The sequence below is a fragment of the Nerophis lumbriciformis genome, linkage group LG03, assembly GCF_033978685.3.
Source record: "Nerophis lumbriciformis linkage group LG03, RoL_Nlum_v2.1, whole genome shotgun sequence".
NCBI classification, from domain to species: Eukaryota; Metazoa; Chordata; class Actinopteri; order Syngnathiformes; family Syngnathidae; genus Nerophis; species Nerophis lumbriciformis.
In genome coordinates this window covers 2,645,389-2,664,197 of record NC_084550.2, presented here as the reverse complement: position 1 = coordinate 2,664,197, position 18,809 = coordinate 2,645,389, and the positions used below count along the sequence as shown (strand labels likewise).

Genomic DNA, 18,809 nt, shown 5'->3' with positions numbered 1-18,809 from the left:
AACTGGGGTTGATTTTGTAGCTCCACAACATAACCTTAAAGCCTGTGATTGGATCCTGTCTATTTTCCCAAGTAATGTTTTTGAAGCAGATTGATAAATAATGCATCCATAATCAATAACAGATCGAATTAAAGTCATATATATTGCTTTCAATGTCTGCCTATCAGCCCCCCAATCTTTACCCCTCAAAGCCCTCATTATATTTAACACCTTTTTACTTTTCTCCACTATTTTGCTGATGTGGGTTGACCAGTTAATATTTTTATCAAACCATATACCCAAATATTTAAATACTTGTACCTCTTCTATATTTTCTCCATAGAGTTTAATTTGGAGCTTGTTTTGTACTTTCCTCTTTGTAAAATTTATGACTTTTGTCTTTCCAACAGAGAATCTTAAACCCCAAGCCGTTCCCCATTCTTCAACATTATTTACCGCTTTTTGAATCTTCTTTTCTATATGATTAGTATTTCTACCTCTCTTCCACATCACACCATCATCAGCAAACAGTGCCACATCCACTAACCCTTCTACTTCACTAAAAACTTCATTTATCATTATTGAAAATAATACTGGACTTATTATACTTCCTTGCGGGGTCCCATTTTCCACTTCATATACTCTGCTGTATTCATTCTCTATTTTTACTAATATTTTTCTACTTGTTAAGAAGTCTTTTATCCATCTATACATTTTCCCTCTAATCCCAATTTTATTTAGTTTTATCAGCAACCCCTGTTTCCACAACATATCATAAGCTTTCTCTATATCAAAAAATACTACCGCCACCTTCCGCTCCGGAGTGTAAGTCATACATTACAATCTAATCCCCACCGCACAACAACTTGAAACATTATTTATAAATACAAAAATGTAGTTTTAACATTAACATCTTATATATTACCAGGATAGTCAACTGTATTTCTGCCATTCGCGCATGTTTTTTTTAATTTATTTATATTTTTATTAATTATTTTCCAAAAATACCACTAGCCGAATCGTATAACAAACAGAGGAAAAACAAAACACACAAGCATACTTGCCAACCTTGAGACCTCCGATTTCGGGAGGTGGGGTGTGGGGTCGGGGGCGTGGTCGGGGGTGGGGCGGGGGCGTGGTTAAGATATATATATATATATATATAAGAAATACTTTACTTTCAGTGAATTCTAGCTATATATATATATATATATATATATATATATATATATATATATATATATATATATATATATATATATATATATATATATATATATATATATATAAATTAAAATAAATACTTGAATTTCAGTGTTCATTTACAAACTACAACTCACAAACACTTTAGAGTTAGACTCCACCATCAGAATGTGTACTTAAACTTATAAAGATCACATGGATATTATTCAGTGAGTTGATTCACCAAAACTAACCTGTTATACAGGAGGAAAAAGCACACAGGACGTTTCAATTGTTCACAGACTGGTCGCACTCATCAGAATGACAAGACACTTCCGGTCTGCAGGTGATAGCATTCAATTGGGAAGAAACGCCCTACTGCCCCCTACTGACCAATGTGAATACTGATAAATGTGTAATGACAGCTCCAAAAACGAATTCAAACCACAAAATAAAATAAATAAATCAACACAATAATGTGACACATTATGGGTGGGTCACATATGCATGTACAGTAGATGGCAGTATTGTCCTGTTTAAAAGTGTCACAACATTGCTGTTTACGGCAGACGAACTGCTTTACGGTAGACGCTGTTGTTGTGCGTTGTCAATACGTCACTCAGGTCCGCCTGAATTTCGGGAGTTTTTCGGGAGAAAATTTGTCCCGGGAGGTTTTCGGGAGAGGCGCTGAATTTCGGGAGTCTCGCGGAAAATCCGGGAGGGTTGGCAAGTATGCACACAAGACAAAGCAAATAAAACCAAACAAAACAAACCCCCCCCCCCACCCCCCCCCCCCCCCCTCCCCACACTCACACACACATCCATTGAGAGAAGCTTACATGAACTAGAGAAAAAACAAAATGAAAATAAATTAAAATGATAATAAAAAAAAAACATTTTATAATAATAATAATAAAAATAATTCATACATTAACCATCTGACTAAACCAGTCTATTGACTTTTAAGGTCAAGTTAAATGACATGATTGTAGAAATGACTGGAAACTCAAGACTAGCCATGACATTATATACACACACATATAGGGGCGGCATAGCTCGGTTGGTAGCGCGGCCGTGCCAGCAACTTGAGGGTTCCAGGTTTGATCCCCGCTTCCGCCATCCTAGTCACTGCCGTTGTGTCCTTGGGCAAGACACTTTACCCACCTGCTCCCAGTGCCACCCACACTGCTTTAAATGGAACTTACATATGGGCTTTCACTATGTAAAAGCGCTTTGAGTCGCTAGAGAAAAGCGCTACATAAATATAATTCACTTCACAAAAAAAAAAAAAAAAAAAAAAAAAATATATATATATATATATATATAGAAAAGCGCTATATAAATATAATTCACTTCACAAAAAAAAATATATATATATATATATATATAATTAAAAAAATAAATATATATATATATATATATATATGTCTTAATAAGGTTATCTAGCAAAGCTGAATTTGACCAAGCAACCCCCCCGTACCAAAAAGCCCTTGATGAAAGCGGATACAATTTCACCCTCACCTATGAACCCACGCCAGGAAACCAGCCAAAAAAGAACAGAAAACGAAACGACATCATCTGGTACAACCCCCCATACAGCAAAAACGTCTCAACTAACATTGGACACAAATTCCTCAATCTGATTGACAAACACTTTCCCAAAGACAACACCCTAAGAAAAGTATTCAACAAGAACAACATTAAATTGAGCTACAGCTGCATGAACAATATATGACAAATCATCTCAAACCACAACAAAACAATTGCAAATGAGCCGTCGGCCCCCAGACAGAGCGACTCCAAAACCAACAAAGGCTGTAACTGTCGAAAGAAACCTGATTGCCCTCTCAACGGGGGGTGCTTACAAACATCAGTTGTCTACCAATCTAAGGTAATACGCAAGGACATTAACACATCCGACACATATGTAGGATTAACCGAGGGAGAATTCAAAACCAGATGGAACAATCACAAGGCTTCTTTCAGGAACCAAAACCTGCGAAATACCACAGAACTCAGCAAACACATTTGGGACCTCAAAGACAATAATGTTGAATATTCAATAACATGGCAAATTCTTGCATCCAGCACACCTTACAATAGTGGTAATAAAAGATGCAACCTATGCTTGAAAGAGAAACTGTTTATTATCTACCGTCCAGACCTGTCATCCCTCAACAAGCGCAGCGAAATTGTAACAGCATGCCGCCATAGACGGAAACACCTCCTAGGTAACACATGAGCCAATCACCACGCCCCTACACCAGCCTGTACCCACCCACTCTGTGCCCTATATAAACCATGGTATGCGAATGCTCCCATTAAAATCTCCTGATGATTGAGGGTACCCCCCCTCATGAAACAGGCCTGTAGAGATGAAATAGTCTTGTGATTTTTTTTCCCCACACATACATATATATATATATATATATATATATATATATATATATATATATATATATATATATATATATATATATATATGCTCCTGGGGATAGGTTGATCGGCAACACTAAATTGGCCCTAGTGTGTGAATGTGAGTGTGAATGTTGACTGTCTGTCTGTGTTGGCCCTGCGATGAGGTGGCGACTTGTCCAGGGTGTACACCGCCTTCCGCCCGATTGTAGCTGAGATAGGCTCCAGCGCCCCCCGCGACCCCAAAGGGAATAAGCGGTAGAAAATGGATGGATGGATGGATATATATATATATATATATATATATACAGGTAAAAGCCAGTAAATTAGAATATTTTGAAAAACTTGATTTATTTCAGTAATTGCATTCAAAAGGTGTAACTTGTACATTATATTTATTCATTGCACACAGACTGATGCATTCAAATGTTTATTTCATTTAATTTTGATGATTTGAAGTGGCAACAAATGAAAATCCAAAATTCCGTGTGTCACAAAATTAGAATATTACTTAAGGCTAATACAAAAAAGGGATTTTTAGAAATGTTGGCCAACTGAAAAGTATGAAAATGAAAAATATGAGCATGTACAATACTCAATACTTGGTTGGAGCTCCTTTTGCCTCAATTACTGCGTTAATGCGGCGTGGCATGGAGTCGATGAGTTTCTGGCACTGCTCAGGTGTTATGAGAGCCCAGGTTTCTCTGATAGTGGCCTTCAACTCTTCTGCGTTTTTGGGTCTGGCATTCTGCATCTTCCTTTTCACAATACCCCACAGATTTTCTATGGGGCTAAGGTCAGGGGAGTTGGCGGGCCAATTTAGAACAGAAATACCATGGTCCGTAAACCAGGCACGGGTAGATTTTGCGCTGTGTGCAGGCGCCAAGTCCTGTTGGAACTTGAAATCTCCATCTCCATAGAGCAGGTCAGCAGCAGGAAGCATGAAGTGCTCTAAAACTTGCTGGTAGACGGCTGCGTTGACCCTGGATCTCAGGAAACAGAGTGGACCGACACCAGCAGATGACATGGCACCCCAAACCATCACTGATGGTGGAAACTTTACACTAGACTTCAGGCAACGTGGATCCTGTGCCTCTCCTGTCTTCCTCCGGACTCTGGGATCTCGATTTCCAAAGGAAATGCAAAATTTGCATGGTTGGGTGATGGTTTGGGGTGCCATGTCATCTGCTGGTGTCGGTCCACTCTGTTTCCTGAGATCTAGAGTCAACGCAGCCGTCTACCAGCAAGTTTTAGAGCACTTCATGCTTCCTGCTGCTGACCTGCTCTATGGAGATGGAGATTTCAAGTTCCAACAGGACTTGGCGCCTGCACACAGCGCAAAATCTACCCATGCCTGGTTTACGGACCATGGTATTTCTGTTCTAAATTGGCCCGCCAACTCCCCTGACCTTAGCCCCATAGAAAATCTGTGGGGTATTGTGAAAAGGAAGATGCAGAATGCCAGACCCAAAAACGCAGAAGAGTTGAAGGCCACTATCAGAGCAACCTGGGCTCTCATAACACCTGAGCAGTGCCAGAAACTCATCGACTCCATGCCACGCCGCATTAACGCAGTAATTGAGGCAAAAGGAGCTCCAACCAAGTATTGAGTATTGTACATGCTCATATTTTTCATTTTCATACTTTTCAGTTGGCCAACATTTCTAAAAATCCCTTTTTTGTATTAGCCTTAAGTAATATTCTAATTTAGTGACACACGGAATTTTGGATTTTCATTTGTTGCCACTTCAAATCATCAAAATTAAATGAAATAAACATTTGAATGCATCAGTCTGTGTGCAATGAATAAATATAATGTACAAGTTACACCTTTTGAATGCAATTACTGAAATAAATCAAGTTTTTCAAAATATTCTAATTTACTGGCTTTTACCTGTATATATATATCAACCAAATTATTTCAGCCCAATGCCTGTCCTAAGGCGTAGCCAAAATTCCTTCATAATTCATCATCTATTGTCCGTTATTTTAACCGCGACTCATTCGGTCAAACTCCCTGAAATGATTTCGTTAAAGTACGACCCCTGTTTTTGGCCTAAACATGGCCTGAGGAAACCAAGACGGCCAACTCCCTGTTGGTTTTCAGATGTGGGTTCTTGAGACTATCACGTGAGTCTTGTCACGATAGACGCCACCGGCAGGTTTTCCTGATGACACAAGATTCTGTGGCGAGGGGCTCGATTTTTTTTTTTCATTTTAAAGGGGGGCGCTAGAGAGCCAATTTATGAAGTACTGGTCCGTGCATGTTACTGCCCTCAAAAATGGAGAATAATAATAAACAAAGTCATTTCAATAGTAGGGCCTTGGCAGCTTTTTGCTGCTCAGGCTCTGTGGAAATTGTGTTGTACGTTAAAAAAAAAAAAGTATAGTTCAGGGGTAAGCGGCACAGGTGGGCGACACAGGCAACACGCTGCGGCGATACGTCAGGCCGCACACGGGCGTGGAGCGCTGGCCCAAGCTGTCCACTTTACTCAGCTGGCGCAGGTGGAAGAGCAAGGTGAGCTTCCGGGTCATCCTACGCAGCGCCAAGGTGGCGGCCAGGATCTGGGCCAGCAGGAAGGTCAGGTAGAGGGCGTGCACGGCCCGCTCCAGAGGCAGGATGAGGATCTCCTCGTCCGTCAGGAAGAAGAGAAGCACCGGCAGCTGGAACAGGAACGTCAGCAGCCAAAAGGCCGACAGCTCCGGGACCTGAGGAGTCAGGACGGACGCCACTTCAACACAACGTTCACGCGCGGCAGTGGAAGTACTCACCTTCTCTTGCAGGTTGCCAAGGTAACCCAGGTAGAGTCTGAGCCCTTCCACCAGCGTCAGGAGGACCACGCCCGTGATGAGAAGACCCTGGTAGTACGCCGGGAGGTACTGGTACTGGAAGTCAAGACCCGATCAGGACCGATCCTTCAAAGTGGAGCAAAGTGCTGCAGTTACTGAGCTGACCTTCAACTGCAGCATGAAGACGGAGGAGAACCACCAGCAGGGGAAGTAGAACATGTTGAAGTAGAGCAACATCTGCAGAGGAAGGTGAGACACCAGCTCGTTGACCCCTGCAAACGCAAGGACCCTCGCGTGAGAAAAAAGTTGGCAAAAAGCATCAAAAGTCACATATTCTTTTTTCTTCAATTTATTCAACTTTTTTAAAAGTTGGCAAAAAGCATCAAAAGTCACAAATTATTTGTTTTTTCAAATATTCAACTTTTTAAAAAAGTTGCCAAAAAGCATCAAAAGTCACATTTTTTTTCTTCAAATTATTCAACTTTTTAAAAAGTTGGCAAAAAGCATCAAAAGTCATATGTTTTCTTTTTTTCTTCAAATTATTCAACTCTTTAAAAAGTTGGCAAAAAGCATCAAAAGTCACATATTATTTTTTCTTCAAATTATTAAAATGTTTAAAAAGTTGTCAAAAAGCATCAAAAGTCATATATTCTTTTTTACTTCAAATTATTCAACTTTGTAAAAAGTTGGCAAAAAGCATCAAAAGTCATATATTAATTTTTTTCTTCTAATTTTTAAACTTTTTAAAAAGTTGGCAAAAAGCATCAAAAGTCACAAATTATTTTTTTCTTCAAATATTCAACGTTTTAAAAAGTTGTCAAAAAGCATCAAAAGTCACATTCTTTTTGACTTCAAATTATTAAACTTTTTAAAAAGTTGGCAAAAAGCATCAAAAGTCACAAATTATTTTTTTCTTCAAATATTCAACTTTTTAAAAAGTTGTCAAAAAGCATCAAAAGTCACATATTCTTTTTTTTCTTCAAATTATTAAACTTTTCAAAAAGTTGGCAAAAAGCATCAAAAGTCACAAATTATTAGTTTCTTCAAATATTCAACTTTTTAAAAAAGTTGCCAAAAAGCATCAAAAGTCACATTTTTTTCCTTCAAATTATTAAACTTTTTAAAAAGTTGGCAAAAAGCATCAAAAGTCATATGTTTTCTTTTTTTCTTCAAATTATTCAACTTTTTCAAAAGTTGGCAAAAAGCATCAAAAGTCACATATTATTTTTTCTTCAAATTATTAAAATGTTTAAAAAGTTGTCAAAAAGCATCAAAAGTCATATATTCTTTTTTTACTTCAAATTATTCAACTTTGTAAAAAGTTGGCAAAAAGCATCAAAAGTCATATATTATTTTTTTCTTCTAATTTTTAAACTTTTTAAAAAGTTGGCAAAAAGCATCAAAAGTCACAAATTATTTTTTTCTTCAAATATTCAACTTTTTAAAAAGTTGTCAAAAAGCACCAAAAGTCACATTCTTTTTGACTTCAAATTATTAAACTTTTTAAAAAGTTGGCAAAAAGCATCAAAAGTCACATATTCTTTTCTTAAAATTATTCAACTTTTTAAAAAGTTGGCAAAAAGCATCAAAAGTCATATGCTTTCTTTTTTTCTTCAAATTATTCAACTTTTTCAAAAGTTGGCAAACAGCATCAAAAGTCATATATTATTTTTTGCTTCAAATTATTCAACTTTGTAAAAAGTTGTCAAAAAACATCAAAAGTCACATATTGTTTTTTTCATCAAATTATTCAACTTTTTAAAAAGTTGGCAAAAAGCATCAAAAGTCACAAATTATTTTTTTCTTCAAATATTCAACTTTTTAAAAAAGTTTGCAAAATTGCATCAAAAGTCACATTCTTTTTTACTTCAAATTATTAAACTTTTTAAAAAGTTGGCAAACAGCATTAAAAGTCATATATTCTTTTTTACTTCAAATTATCCAACTTTTTAAAAAGTTGGCACAAAGCATCAAAAGTCACAAATTATTTGTTTCTTCAAATATTCAACTTTTTAAAAAAAGTTGGCAAAAAGCATAAAAAGTCACATTCTTTTTTTTCTTCAAATTATTCAACTTTTTCAAAAGTTGGCAAAAAGCATCAAAAGTCACATATTATTTTTTCTTCAAATTATTAATTTTTTTAAAAAGTTGGCAAAAAGCATCAAAAGTCACATATTCTTTTTTTTCTTCAAATTATTCAACTTTTTCAAAAGTTGGCAAAAAGCATCAAAAGTCATATATTCTTTTTTTCTTCTAATTGTTAAACTTTTTAAAAAGTTGGCAAAAAGCATCAAAAGTCACAAATTATTTTTTTCTTCAAATATTCAACTTTTTAAAAAGTTGTCCAGAAGCATCAAAAGTCACATTCTTTTTTACTTCAAATTATTAAACTTTTTAAAAAGTTGGCAAACAGCATCAAAAGTCATATATTCTTTTTTACTTCAAATTATTCAACTTTGTAAAAAGTTGTCAAAAAGCATCAAAAGTCACATATTGTTTTTTTCATCAAATTATTCAACTTTTTAAAAAGTTGGCAAAAAGCATCAAAAGTCAGAAATTATTTTTTTCTTCAAATATTCAACTTTTTAAAAAGTTGGCAAAAAGCATCAAAAGTCACATTCTTTTTTTTCCAACTTATTCAACTTTTTAAAAAGTTGGCAAAAGGCATCAAAAGTCACATGTTCTTTTTTTCTTCTAATTATTAAACTTTTTAAAAAGTTAGCAAAAGGCATCAAAAGTCACATATTCTTTTTTTCCTCAAATATTCAACTTTTTTTAAATTTGGCAAAAAACATCAAAAGTCACATGTTCTTTTTTTCTTCAAATATTCAACTTTTTAAAAAGTTGGTAAAAAGCATCAAAAGTCACATATTAGACAGGCTACAATTAGCATTAGCGATTTGACATGGCAAATTCAACACCTCCAAATTTGCTAATGAGAACTACAAAGAAGATGACTGGTATGTTTAAACAGCTGTGTAATACGCACACTACTTACAGTATAAACACTTTTAGGACTCCACATGACACATTCAGCGTACTGGAAAAAGCTACTTACTAGTTCAGATAGACTATACAGTACTGCCATCTAGTGGTTTGGAAGTGCAACTGCATTGCAAAGATAGTTATCATAATCAGCTAATTTTTAAATGTTACATTAAAAAAAATTGAATTTTCACCGAAAACCTTACCTTGAAAATTTTTTTACCTTGAAAATGTTTTTTTACCTTGAAAATCATTTGTTTACCTTGAAAATCATTTTTAACCTTGAAAAAAACATTTCACCTTGAAAAAAACATTTTACCTTGAAAATGTTTTTTACCTTGAAAATCATTTGTTTACCTTGAAAATCATTTTTAACCTTGAAAAAAAAATTTACCTTCAAAAATTTTTTTTACCTTGAAAATCATTTTTTTACCTTGAAAATCATGTTTTAACTTAACTTTTTTTTTCAATTTTTTAAATTTATTTAATTTTTTAAAATTCTTTAATTTTTTTTTATTTTTGTAAAATTTTTAAATTTCTTTTAATTTTTTTATAATTTTTTCAATTTTTTTAAATTTTTTTTGTAATTGTTTTATTATTTAAAAAAAAAAAAAAATTTAAAAATTGTTTTAATTTTTTTTAAATTTTTTAAATTTTTTAATTTTTTTTAAATTTTTTACATTTTTTTTAAATTTTTTTTAATTTTTTTTAATTTGTTTTAATTTTTATTTAATTTTTTTAATTTTTTTTTAATTTTTTTAAATTTTTTTTAAATTTTTCTACATTTTCTTAAAACAATTTAAATGTCTTTAAATTTTTTTAAAAAAATTTAATTTAAAAAAAAAAAATTTAATATTTAAAAAAAATGTTAAATATTTTTTAATTTTTAAACTTTTTAAAACTTTTTTTATAACTTGTTTTAACTTTTTTTTTTTTAATTTACCCTAACCCTAACCCTAACCCTAATCTTTTAACCCTAACCCTAACCCTAACCCTAATCCTAACCCTAACCCTAACCCTTACCCTAACCCTAACCCTAACCCTAACCTTAACCCTAATTTTTTAATTTTTTAATTTTTTAATTTTTTAATTTTTTTAAAATATTTTTAAAAACATTTTAAATATTTTTTAAGTTTTTAAACTTTTTTAAACTTTTTTAAACTTTTTTAAACTTTTTTAAACTTTTTAAAACTTTTTTAAACTTTTTTAAACTTTTTTAAACTTTTTTAAACTTTTTTTAAACTTTTTTTAACTTTGTTTTAACTTTTTTTTAAATTTGTTTTACCCTAACCCTAATCTTAACCCTAACCCTAACCCTAACCCTAACCCTAATCTTAACCCTAACCCTAATCTTAACCCTAACCCTAACCCTAACCCTAACCCTAACCCTAATCTTAACCCTAACCCTAATCTTAACCCTAACCCTAACCCTAACCTTAACCTTAACCCTAACCCTAATCCTAACCCTAACCCTTACCCTAATCCTAACCCTAACCCTAACCCTAACCCTAAAAAAAAATATTAATTGTTAAAATTGCTTAAAAAAAATTAAATTTTTTAAAATTATGGTTGAGTCCTGGTATCCATTCCCAGGTAAATGGTACCCTATTGATTTAAATGTGAAAATATACATCTTTTTAAATGTTTTTTTTAATAAACAAGTATTGTTTTTTTTCTCTGAACTATGCAACATTTTTGATGATATAAATGTGTTTTCCTCACCAATTTTTTTTTTTGAAAACATATATTTGATCTATTTTATAATCTATTTTTCTCTTGCATTTGCCGTAGACAGGCTACAATTAGCATTAGCGATTTGACATGGCAACATTTGGTAACGAGAACTACAAAGAAGATGACTGGTACGTTTAAACAGTTGTGTGATACGCACACTACTTACAGTATAAACACTTTTTAGGACTCCACATGACACATTCAGCGTCCTGGAAAAAGCTAATTACTAGCTCAGATGGACTATACAGTACTGCCATCTAATGGTCTGGAAGTGCAACTGCATTGCAGATGAGACTCAAATGGAAGATGGTAATCATAGTTTTTAAATGTTAGGTTAAAAAATAGAATTTTCACCAAAAATTGGTATCATTGAGTACCGGTATTCAATCCCAGGTATCCCGGGAATTGGTACCGTATTGGTTTAAATGTGAAAATATGCAACTTTTTAATGTTTTTTTTAATATACAGGTATTCTTTTTCTCTCTGAAATCATTTTTAACCTTGAAAAAAACATTTCACCTTGAAAAAAACATTTTACCTTGAAAATGTTTTTTACCTTGAAAATCATTTGTTTACCTTGAAAATCATTTTTAACCTTGAAAAAAAAATTTACCTTCAAAAATTTTTTTTACCTTGAAAATCTTTTTTTTACCTTGAAAATCATGTTTTAACTTAACTTTTTTTTTCAATTTTTTAAATTTATTTAATTTTTTTAATTTTTTTAATTTTTTTTAATTTTTGTAAAATTTTTAAATTTCTTTTAATTTTTTTATAATTTTTTCAATTTTTTTAAAATTTTTTTGTAATTTTTTTATTATTTAAAAAAAAAAAAATTTAAAAATTGTTTTAATTTTTTTTAAATTTTTTAAATTTTTAATTTTTTTTTAAATTTATTAAAAAAAAATTAAATTTTTTTTAAATTTTTTTAATTTGTTTTAATTTTTATTTAATTTTTTTAATTGTTTTAAAAAAATTTTTAATTTTTTTTAAATTTTTCTACATTTTCTTAAAAAAATTTAAATTTCTTTAAATTTTTTTAAAAAAATTTAATTTTTAAATTTTTTTTTAATATTTTAAAAAAATGTTAAATATTTTTTAATTTTTTAAACTTTTTTTTAACTTTTTTTTTAACTTGTTTTAACTTGTTTTATTTTTTATTTACCCTAACCCTAACCCTAACCCTAATCTTAACCCTAACCCTAACCCTAACCCTAACCCTAATCCTAACCCTAACCCTTACCCTAACCTTAACCTTAACCCTAACCCTAATTTTTTAATTTTTTAAAAATATTTCTAAAACATTTTAAATATTTTTTAATTTTTTAAACTTTTTTAAACTTTTTTAAACTTTTTTAAACTTTTTTAAACTTTTTTAAACTTTTTTAAACTTTTTAAACTTTTTTTAACTTTGTTTTAACTTAAAACAATTTTTTTTTTACCCTAACCCTAATCTTAACCCTAACCCTAACCCTAACCCTAACCCTAACTCAACCCTAATCTTAACCCTAACCCTAATCTTAACCCTAACCCTAACCCTAACCCTAACCCTAACCCTAATCTTAACCCTAATTTTTTTTAATTTGTTTTAATTTTTATTTAATTTTTTAAATTTTTTTTTAATTTTTTTTATTTTTTTTTAAATTTTTCTACATTTTCTTAAAACAATTTAAATGTCTTTAAATTTTTTTTTAAAAATTTAATTTTTAAATTTTTTTTTTAATATTTAAAAAAAATGTTAAATATTTTTTAATTTTTAAACTTTTTAAAACTTTTTTTATAACTTGTTTTAACTTTTTTTTTTTTAATTTACCCTAACCCTAACCCTAACCCTAATCTTAACCCTAACCCTAACCCTAACCCTAATCCTAACCCTAACCCTAACCCTTACCCTAACCCTAACCCTAACCTTAACCCTAATTTTTTAATTTTTTTAAAATATTTTTAAAAACATTTTAAATATTTTTTAAGTTTTTAAACTTTTTTAAACTTTTTTAAACTTTTTTAAACTTTTTTAAACTTTTTTAAACTTTTTAAAACTTTTTTAAACTTTTTTAAACTTTTTAAAACTTTTTTAAAACTTTTTTTAACTTTGTTTTAACTTTTTTTAAAATTTGTTTTACCCTAACCCTAATCTTAACCCTAACCCTAACCCTAACCCTAACCCTAATCTTAACCCTAACCCTAATCTTAACCCTAACCCTAACCCTAACCCTAACCCTAACCCTAATCTTAACCCTAACCCTAATCTTAACCCTAACCCTAACCCTAACCTTAACCTTAACCCTAACCCTAATCCTAACCCTAACCCTTACCCTAATCCTAACCCTAACCCTAACCCTAACCCTAAAAAAAAATATTAATTGTTAAAATTGCTTAAAAAAAATTTAATTTTTTAAAATTATGGTTGAGTCCTGGTATCCATTCCCAGGTAAATGGTACCCTATTGATTTAAATGTGAAAATATACATCTTTTTAAATGTTTTTTTAATAAACAAGTATTGTTTTTTTTCTCTGAACTATGCAACATTTTTGATGACATAAATGTGTTTTCCTCACCAATTTTTTTTTTTGAAAACATATATTTGATCTATTTTATAATCTATTTTTCTCTTGCATTTGCCGTAGACAGGCTACAATTAGCATTAGCGATTTGACATGGCAACATTTGGTAACGAGAACTACAAAGAAGATGACTGGTACGTTTAAACAGTTGTGTGATACGCACACTACTTACAGTATAAACACTTTTTAGGACTCCACATGACACATTCAGCGTCCTGGAAAAAGCTAATTACTAGCTCAGATGGACTATACAGTACTGCCATCTAATGGTCTGGAAGTGCAACTGCATTGCAGATGAGACTCAAATGGAAGATGGTAATCATAGTTTTTAAATGTTAGGTTAAAAAATAGAATTTTCACCAAAAATTGGTATCATTGAGTACCGGTATTCAATCCCAGGTATCCCGGGAATTGGTACCGTATTGGTTTAAATGTGAAAATATGCAACTTTTTAATGTTTTTTTTAATATACAGGTATTCTTTTTCTCTCTGAAATCATTTTTAACCTTGAAAAAAACATTTCACCTTGAAAAAAACATTTTACCTTGAAAATGTTTTTTACCTTGAAAATCATTTGTTTACCTTGAAAATCATTTTTAACCTTGAAAAAAAAATTTACCTTCAAAAATTTTTTTTACCTTGAAAATCTTTTTTTTACCTTGAAAATCATGTTTTAACTTAACTTTTTTTTCCAATTTTTTAAATTTATTTAATTTTTTAAAATTTTTTAATTTTTTTTAATTTTTGTAAAATTTTTAAATTTCTTTTAATTTTTTTATAATTTTTTCAATTTTTTCAAAATTTTTTTGTAATTTTTTTATTATTTAAAAAAAAAAAAAATTTAAAAATTGTTTTAATTTTTTTAAAATTTTTAAAATTTTTAATTTTTTTTTTAATTTTTTAAAAAATTTTTAAATTTTTTTTTAATTTTTTAAATTTGTTTTAATTTTTATTTAATTTTTTTAATTGTTTTAAAAAAATTTTAAATTTTTTTTAAATTTTTCTACATTTTCTTAAAAAAATTTAAATTTCTTTAAATTTTTTTAAAAAAATTTAATTTTTAAATTTTTTTTTAATATTTTAAAAAAATGTTAAATATTTTTTAATTTTTTAAACTTTTTTTTAACTTTTTTTTTAACTTGTTTTAACTTTTTTTTTTTTTTATTTACCCTAACCCTAACCCTAACCCTAATCTTAACCCTAACCCTAATCCTAACCCTAACCCTTACCCTAACCTTAACCTTAACCCTAACCCTAATTTTTTAATTTTTTAAAAATATTTCTAAAACATTTTAAATATTTTTTAATTTTTTAAACTTTTTTAAACTTTTTTAAACTTTTTTAAACTTTTTTAAACTTTTTTAAATTTTTTTAAACTTTTTTAAACTTTTTTAAACTTTTTAAACTTTTTTTTAACTTTGTTTTAACTTAAAACAATTTTTTTTTTACCCTAACCCTAATCTTAACCCTAACCCTAACCCTAACCCTAACCCTAACCCTAACTCAACCCTAATCTTAACCCTAACCCTAATCTTAACCCTAACCCTAACCCTAACCCTAACCCTAACCCTAATCTTAACCCTAATTTTTTTAATTTGTTTTAATTTTTATTTAATTTTTTAAATTTTTTTTAAATTTTTTTTAAATTTTTTTTAAATTTTTTTTAAATTTTTTTTAATTTTTTTTAAATTTTTCTACATTTTCTTAAAACAATTTAAATGTCTTTAAATTTTTTTTAAAAAATTTAATTTTTAAAATATTTTTTTAATATTTAAAAAAAAAGTTAAATATTTTTTAATTTTTAAACTTTTTAAAACTTTTTTTATAACTTGTTTTAACTTTTTTTTTTTTAAATTTACCCTAACCCTAACCCTAACCCTAATCTTAACCCTAACCCTAACCCTAACCCTAATCCTAACCCTAACCCTAACCCTTACCCTAACCCTAACCCTAACCCTAACCTTAACCCTAATTTTTTAATTTTTTAAAAATATTTTTAAAACATTTTAAATATTTTTTAAGTTTTTAAACTTTTTTAAACTTTTTTAAACTTTTTTAAACTTTTTTAAACTTTTTTAAACTTTTTTAAACTTTTTTAAACTTTTTTAAAACTTTTTTTAACTTTGTTTTAACTTTTTTTTAAATTTGTTTTACCCTAACCCTAATCTTAACCCTAACCCTAACCCTAACCCTAACCCTAATCTTAACCCTAACCCTAATCTTAACCCTAACCCTAACCCTAACCCTAACCCTAACCCTAATCTTAACCCTAACCCTAATCTTAACCCTAACCCTAACCCTAACCTTAACCTTAACCCTAACCCTAATCCTAACCCTAACCCTTACCCTAATCCTAACCCTAACCCTAACCCTAACCCTAAAAAAAAATATTAATTGTTAAAATTGCTTAAAAAAAATTAAATTTTTTAAAATTATGGTTGAGTCCTGGTATCCATTCCCAGGTAAATGGTACCCTATTGATTTAAATGTGAAAATATACATCTTTTTAAATGTTTTTTTTAATAAACAAGTATTGTTTTTTTTCTCTGAACTATGCAACATTTTTGATGATATAAATGTGTTTTCCTCACCAATTTTTTTTTTTTGAAAACATATATTTGATCTATTTTATAATCTATTTTTCTCTCGCATTTGCCGTAGACAGGCTACAATTAGCATTAGCGATTTGACATGGCAACATTTGGTAATGAGAACTACAAAGAAGATGACTGGTACGTTTAAACAGTTGTGTGATACGCACACTACTTACAGTATAAACACTTTTTAGGACTCCACATGACACATTCAGCGTCCTGGAAAAAGCTAATTACTAGCTCAGATGGACAATACAGTACTGCCATCTAATGGTTTGGAAGTGCAACTGCATTGCAGATGAGACTCAAATGGAGGATGGTAATCATAGTTTTTAAATGTTAGGTTAAAAAATAGAATGTTCACCAAAAATTGGTATCGTTGAGTACTGGTATCCAATCCCAGGTATCCCGGGAATTGGTACCGTATTGGTTTGAATGTGAAAATATGCAACTTTTTAATGTTTTTTTAATATACAGGTTCTCTCTGAAATATGTAACATTTTAAACATTTTCTCACCAATTTTTTTATCTATTTTACAATCAATTTTTCTCTCGCATTTCTTTGATTGGTAGCAGAAAACACAAACTGCAGGGTGAGTGTTTTATGGTGTGGAGGCAAACAACAGAACCTACCAGAGTGGTCATCGTGGTCTTTGCCCAGGTGTTCCGCCGTCCTGTTGCTGGTCCAAACAGAACTCCCCACGTGGGCCAGGCCGACGCGCAGGTTTTCTGACAGAGGCGAGTAGAAGACCGGCATGGTGGAAGACCAAGACCAGGACGAGCGTGAAGACAACAAGCAGGCCGCTAATCGGATTAGCGAACCAGGAGGCTCACGCGGGATTAAAGTGAGTCAACAAAGACAATGCTAACGCTCCAATGCTGAAGTTGAACTGAAATACTGACAGAATGTAGTATGAATGTAAGATTAGTTTGAATAGTGGAATGGTTTGAATGTGGAAGAGTTTGAATTTCCAGGAAAACTGGAATTTGGTTTGGAACTTGGGAAAGTGTTAGTTTGAATGTCCAGGATGAGTGGAATGTGTTGATGTTGGATTGGTTTGAATAGCTTAAAAAATGTGGGAATTGTGCAACTTGGAAAAATGTCCCATTCATTTCAATGGGAACTTCCTGGAAATTTGGGAATTTTGGGAAAAGCAGGATTTTTGGAAAATGATTAGGACTATGAATGTCCTGAATGAGCTGAATTGTTTGGTGTTGGAATTGTTTAAATCGGGCAAGAAATGTTGAAGTAGTAAATGGTAATAGGGAATTTCGGGAAATTTGGAATTGTTTTGAACTTGGAAAAAGGGTAGTTTGAATTTCCAGACTAGTGGAATGTGTCAAAGGTGGAATGGTTTGAATGGGTTGAAGAATGTGGGGAATTGTGGAAGTTTGAAAAATGGCCAATTCATTTTGAATGGGGAAAATGCAAAAAATTAAATAAAAAGGGAATTATTTTTTTTTTTTAGAATTGTTGAAGTAAACACAGAATTCCTGAAGAGGCTGAATATTTAGAAGTTGGAACAGTTTGAATCAGATGAAAAATGTGGAAGTTGTGGAACTTTGAAGAATGTCCCATTGATTTCAATGGGAATTTCAGAAAAAATTGGGAATTTCGGGAAAAGCGGGAATTTTATTGAAAATGGTAAAAAAAAAAAAATTTAAAAAAAAAACTTGAATGGGCTGAATGAGTTGAAATGGTTTGTGTTTACATTTTTCAAATCGGTGGAGAAATGTAGAAGTAGTAGCATGTTGAATTGAGAAATGGTATTACGAAATTCCTGGAATTTCGGGAAAACAGGGAATTTTTTCCAGTTCAAAAAACAACCTGATTAAAAGGAATGTTTTGACGGTGGAACGGTTGAAATGCGTTGAAAAATGTGGAAGGAGTAGTTGCCAGAAAAAAGGGGTGGAAATAGGGCTTTGGAAAACCAGGAATTCTGGAAAATCCTATAATTTTTTTTAACTTGGAAAAAAATAAGTTTAAATTTCCAGGATGGTGGAATGTGTTGAAGGTGGAACGGTTTGAACAGCTTGAAAAATGTGGGAATTGTGCAACTTGGAAAAATGTCACATTCATTTCAATGGGAACTTCCTGGAAATTTGGGAATTTTTGGAAAAGCAGGATTTTTGGAAAATGATTAGGACTATGAATGTCCTGAATGAACTGAATTGGTTGGTGTTGGAATTGTTTAAATCGGGCAAGAAATGTTGAAGTAGTAAATGGTAATAGGGAATTTCGGGAAAATCTGGAATTTTTTTGAACTTGGAAAACGGGTAGTTTGAATTTCCAGAATAGTGGAATGTGTCAAAGGTGGAATGGTTTGAATGGGTTGAAGAATGTGGGGAATTGTGGAAGTTTGAAAAATGGCCAATTCATTTTGAATGGGGAAAATGCAAAAAATTTAATAAAAAAGGAATTATGGGAAATCCGGGATTTTTTTTTTTAGAATTGTTGAAGTAAACACAGAATTCTTGAAGAGGCTGAATATTTAGAAGTTGGAACAGTTTGAATCAGATGAAAAATGTGGAAGTTGTGGAACTTTGAAGAATGTCCCATTGATTTCA

General features: G+C 30.9%; 1 protein-coding gene across 1 annotated transcript; it reads right to left on the bottom strand.

The window, feature by feature from the left end:
- Positions 1–5,464: 5,464 nt before the first annotated feature.
- LOC133575133 (transmembrane protein 17A) lies at positions 5,465–17,033 on the bottom strand. The gene is made up of 4 exons (XM_061927643.1): positions 16,875–17,033; positions 6,532–6,638; positions 6,349–6,462; positions 5,465–6,285 (listed from the first exon to the last, which is right to left on the bottom strand). The coding sequence occupies exons 1-4, from the start codon at positions 16,996–16,998 to the stop codon at positions 5,968–5,970; spliced, it is 663 nt and encodes a 220-aa protein (XP_061783627.1). The 5' UTR covers positions 16,999–17,033; the 3' UTR covers positions 5,465–5,967.
- Between the last annotated feature and the right edge of the window lie 1,776 nt (positions 17,034–18,809).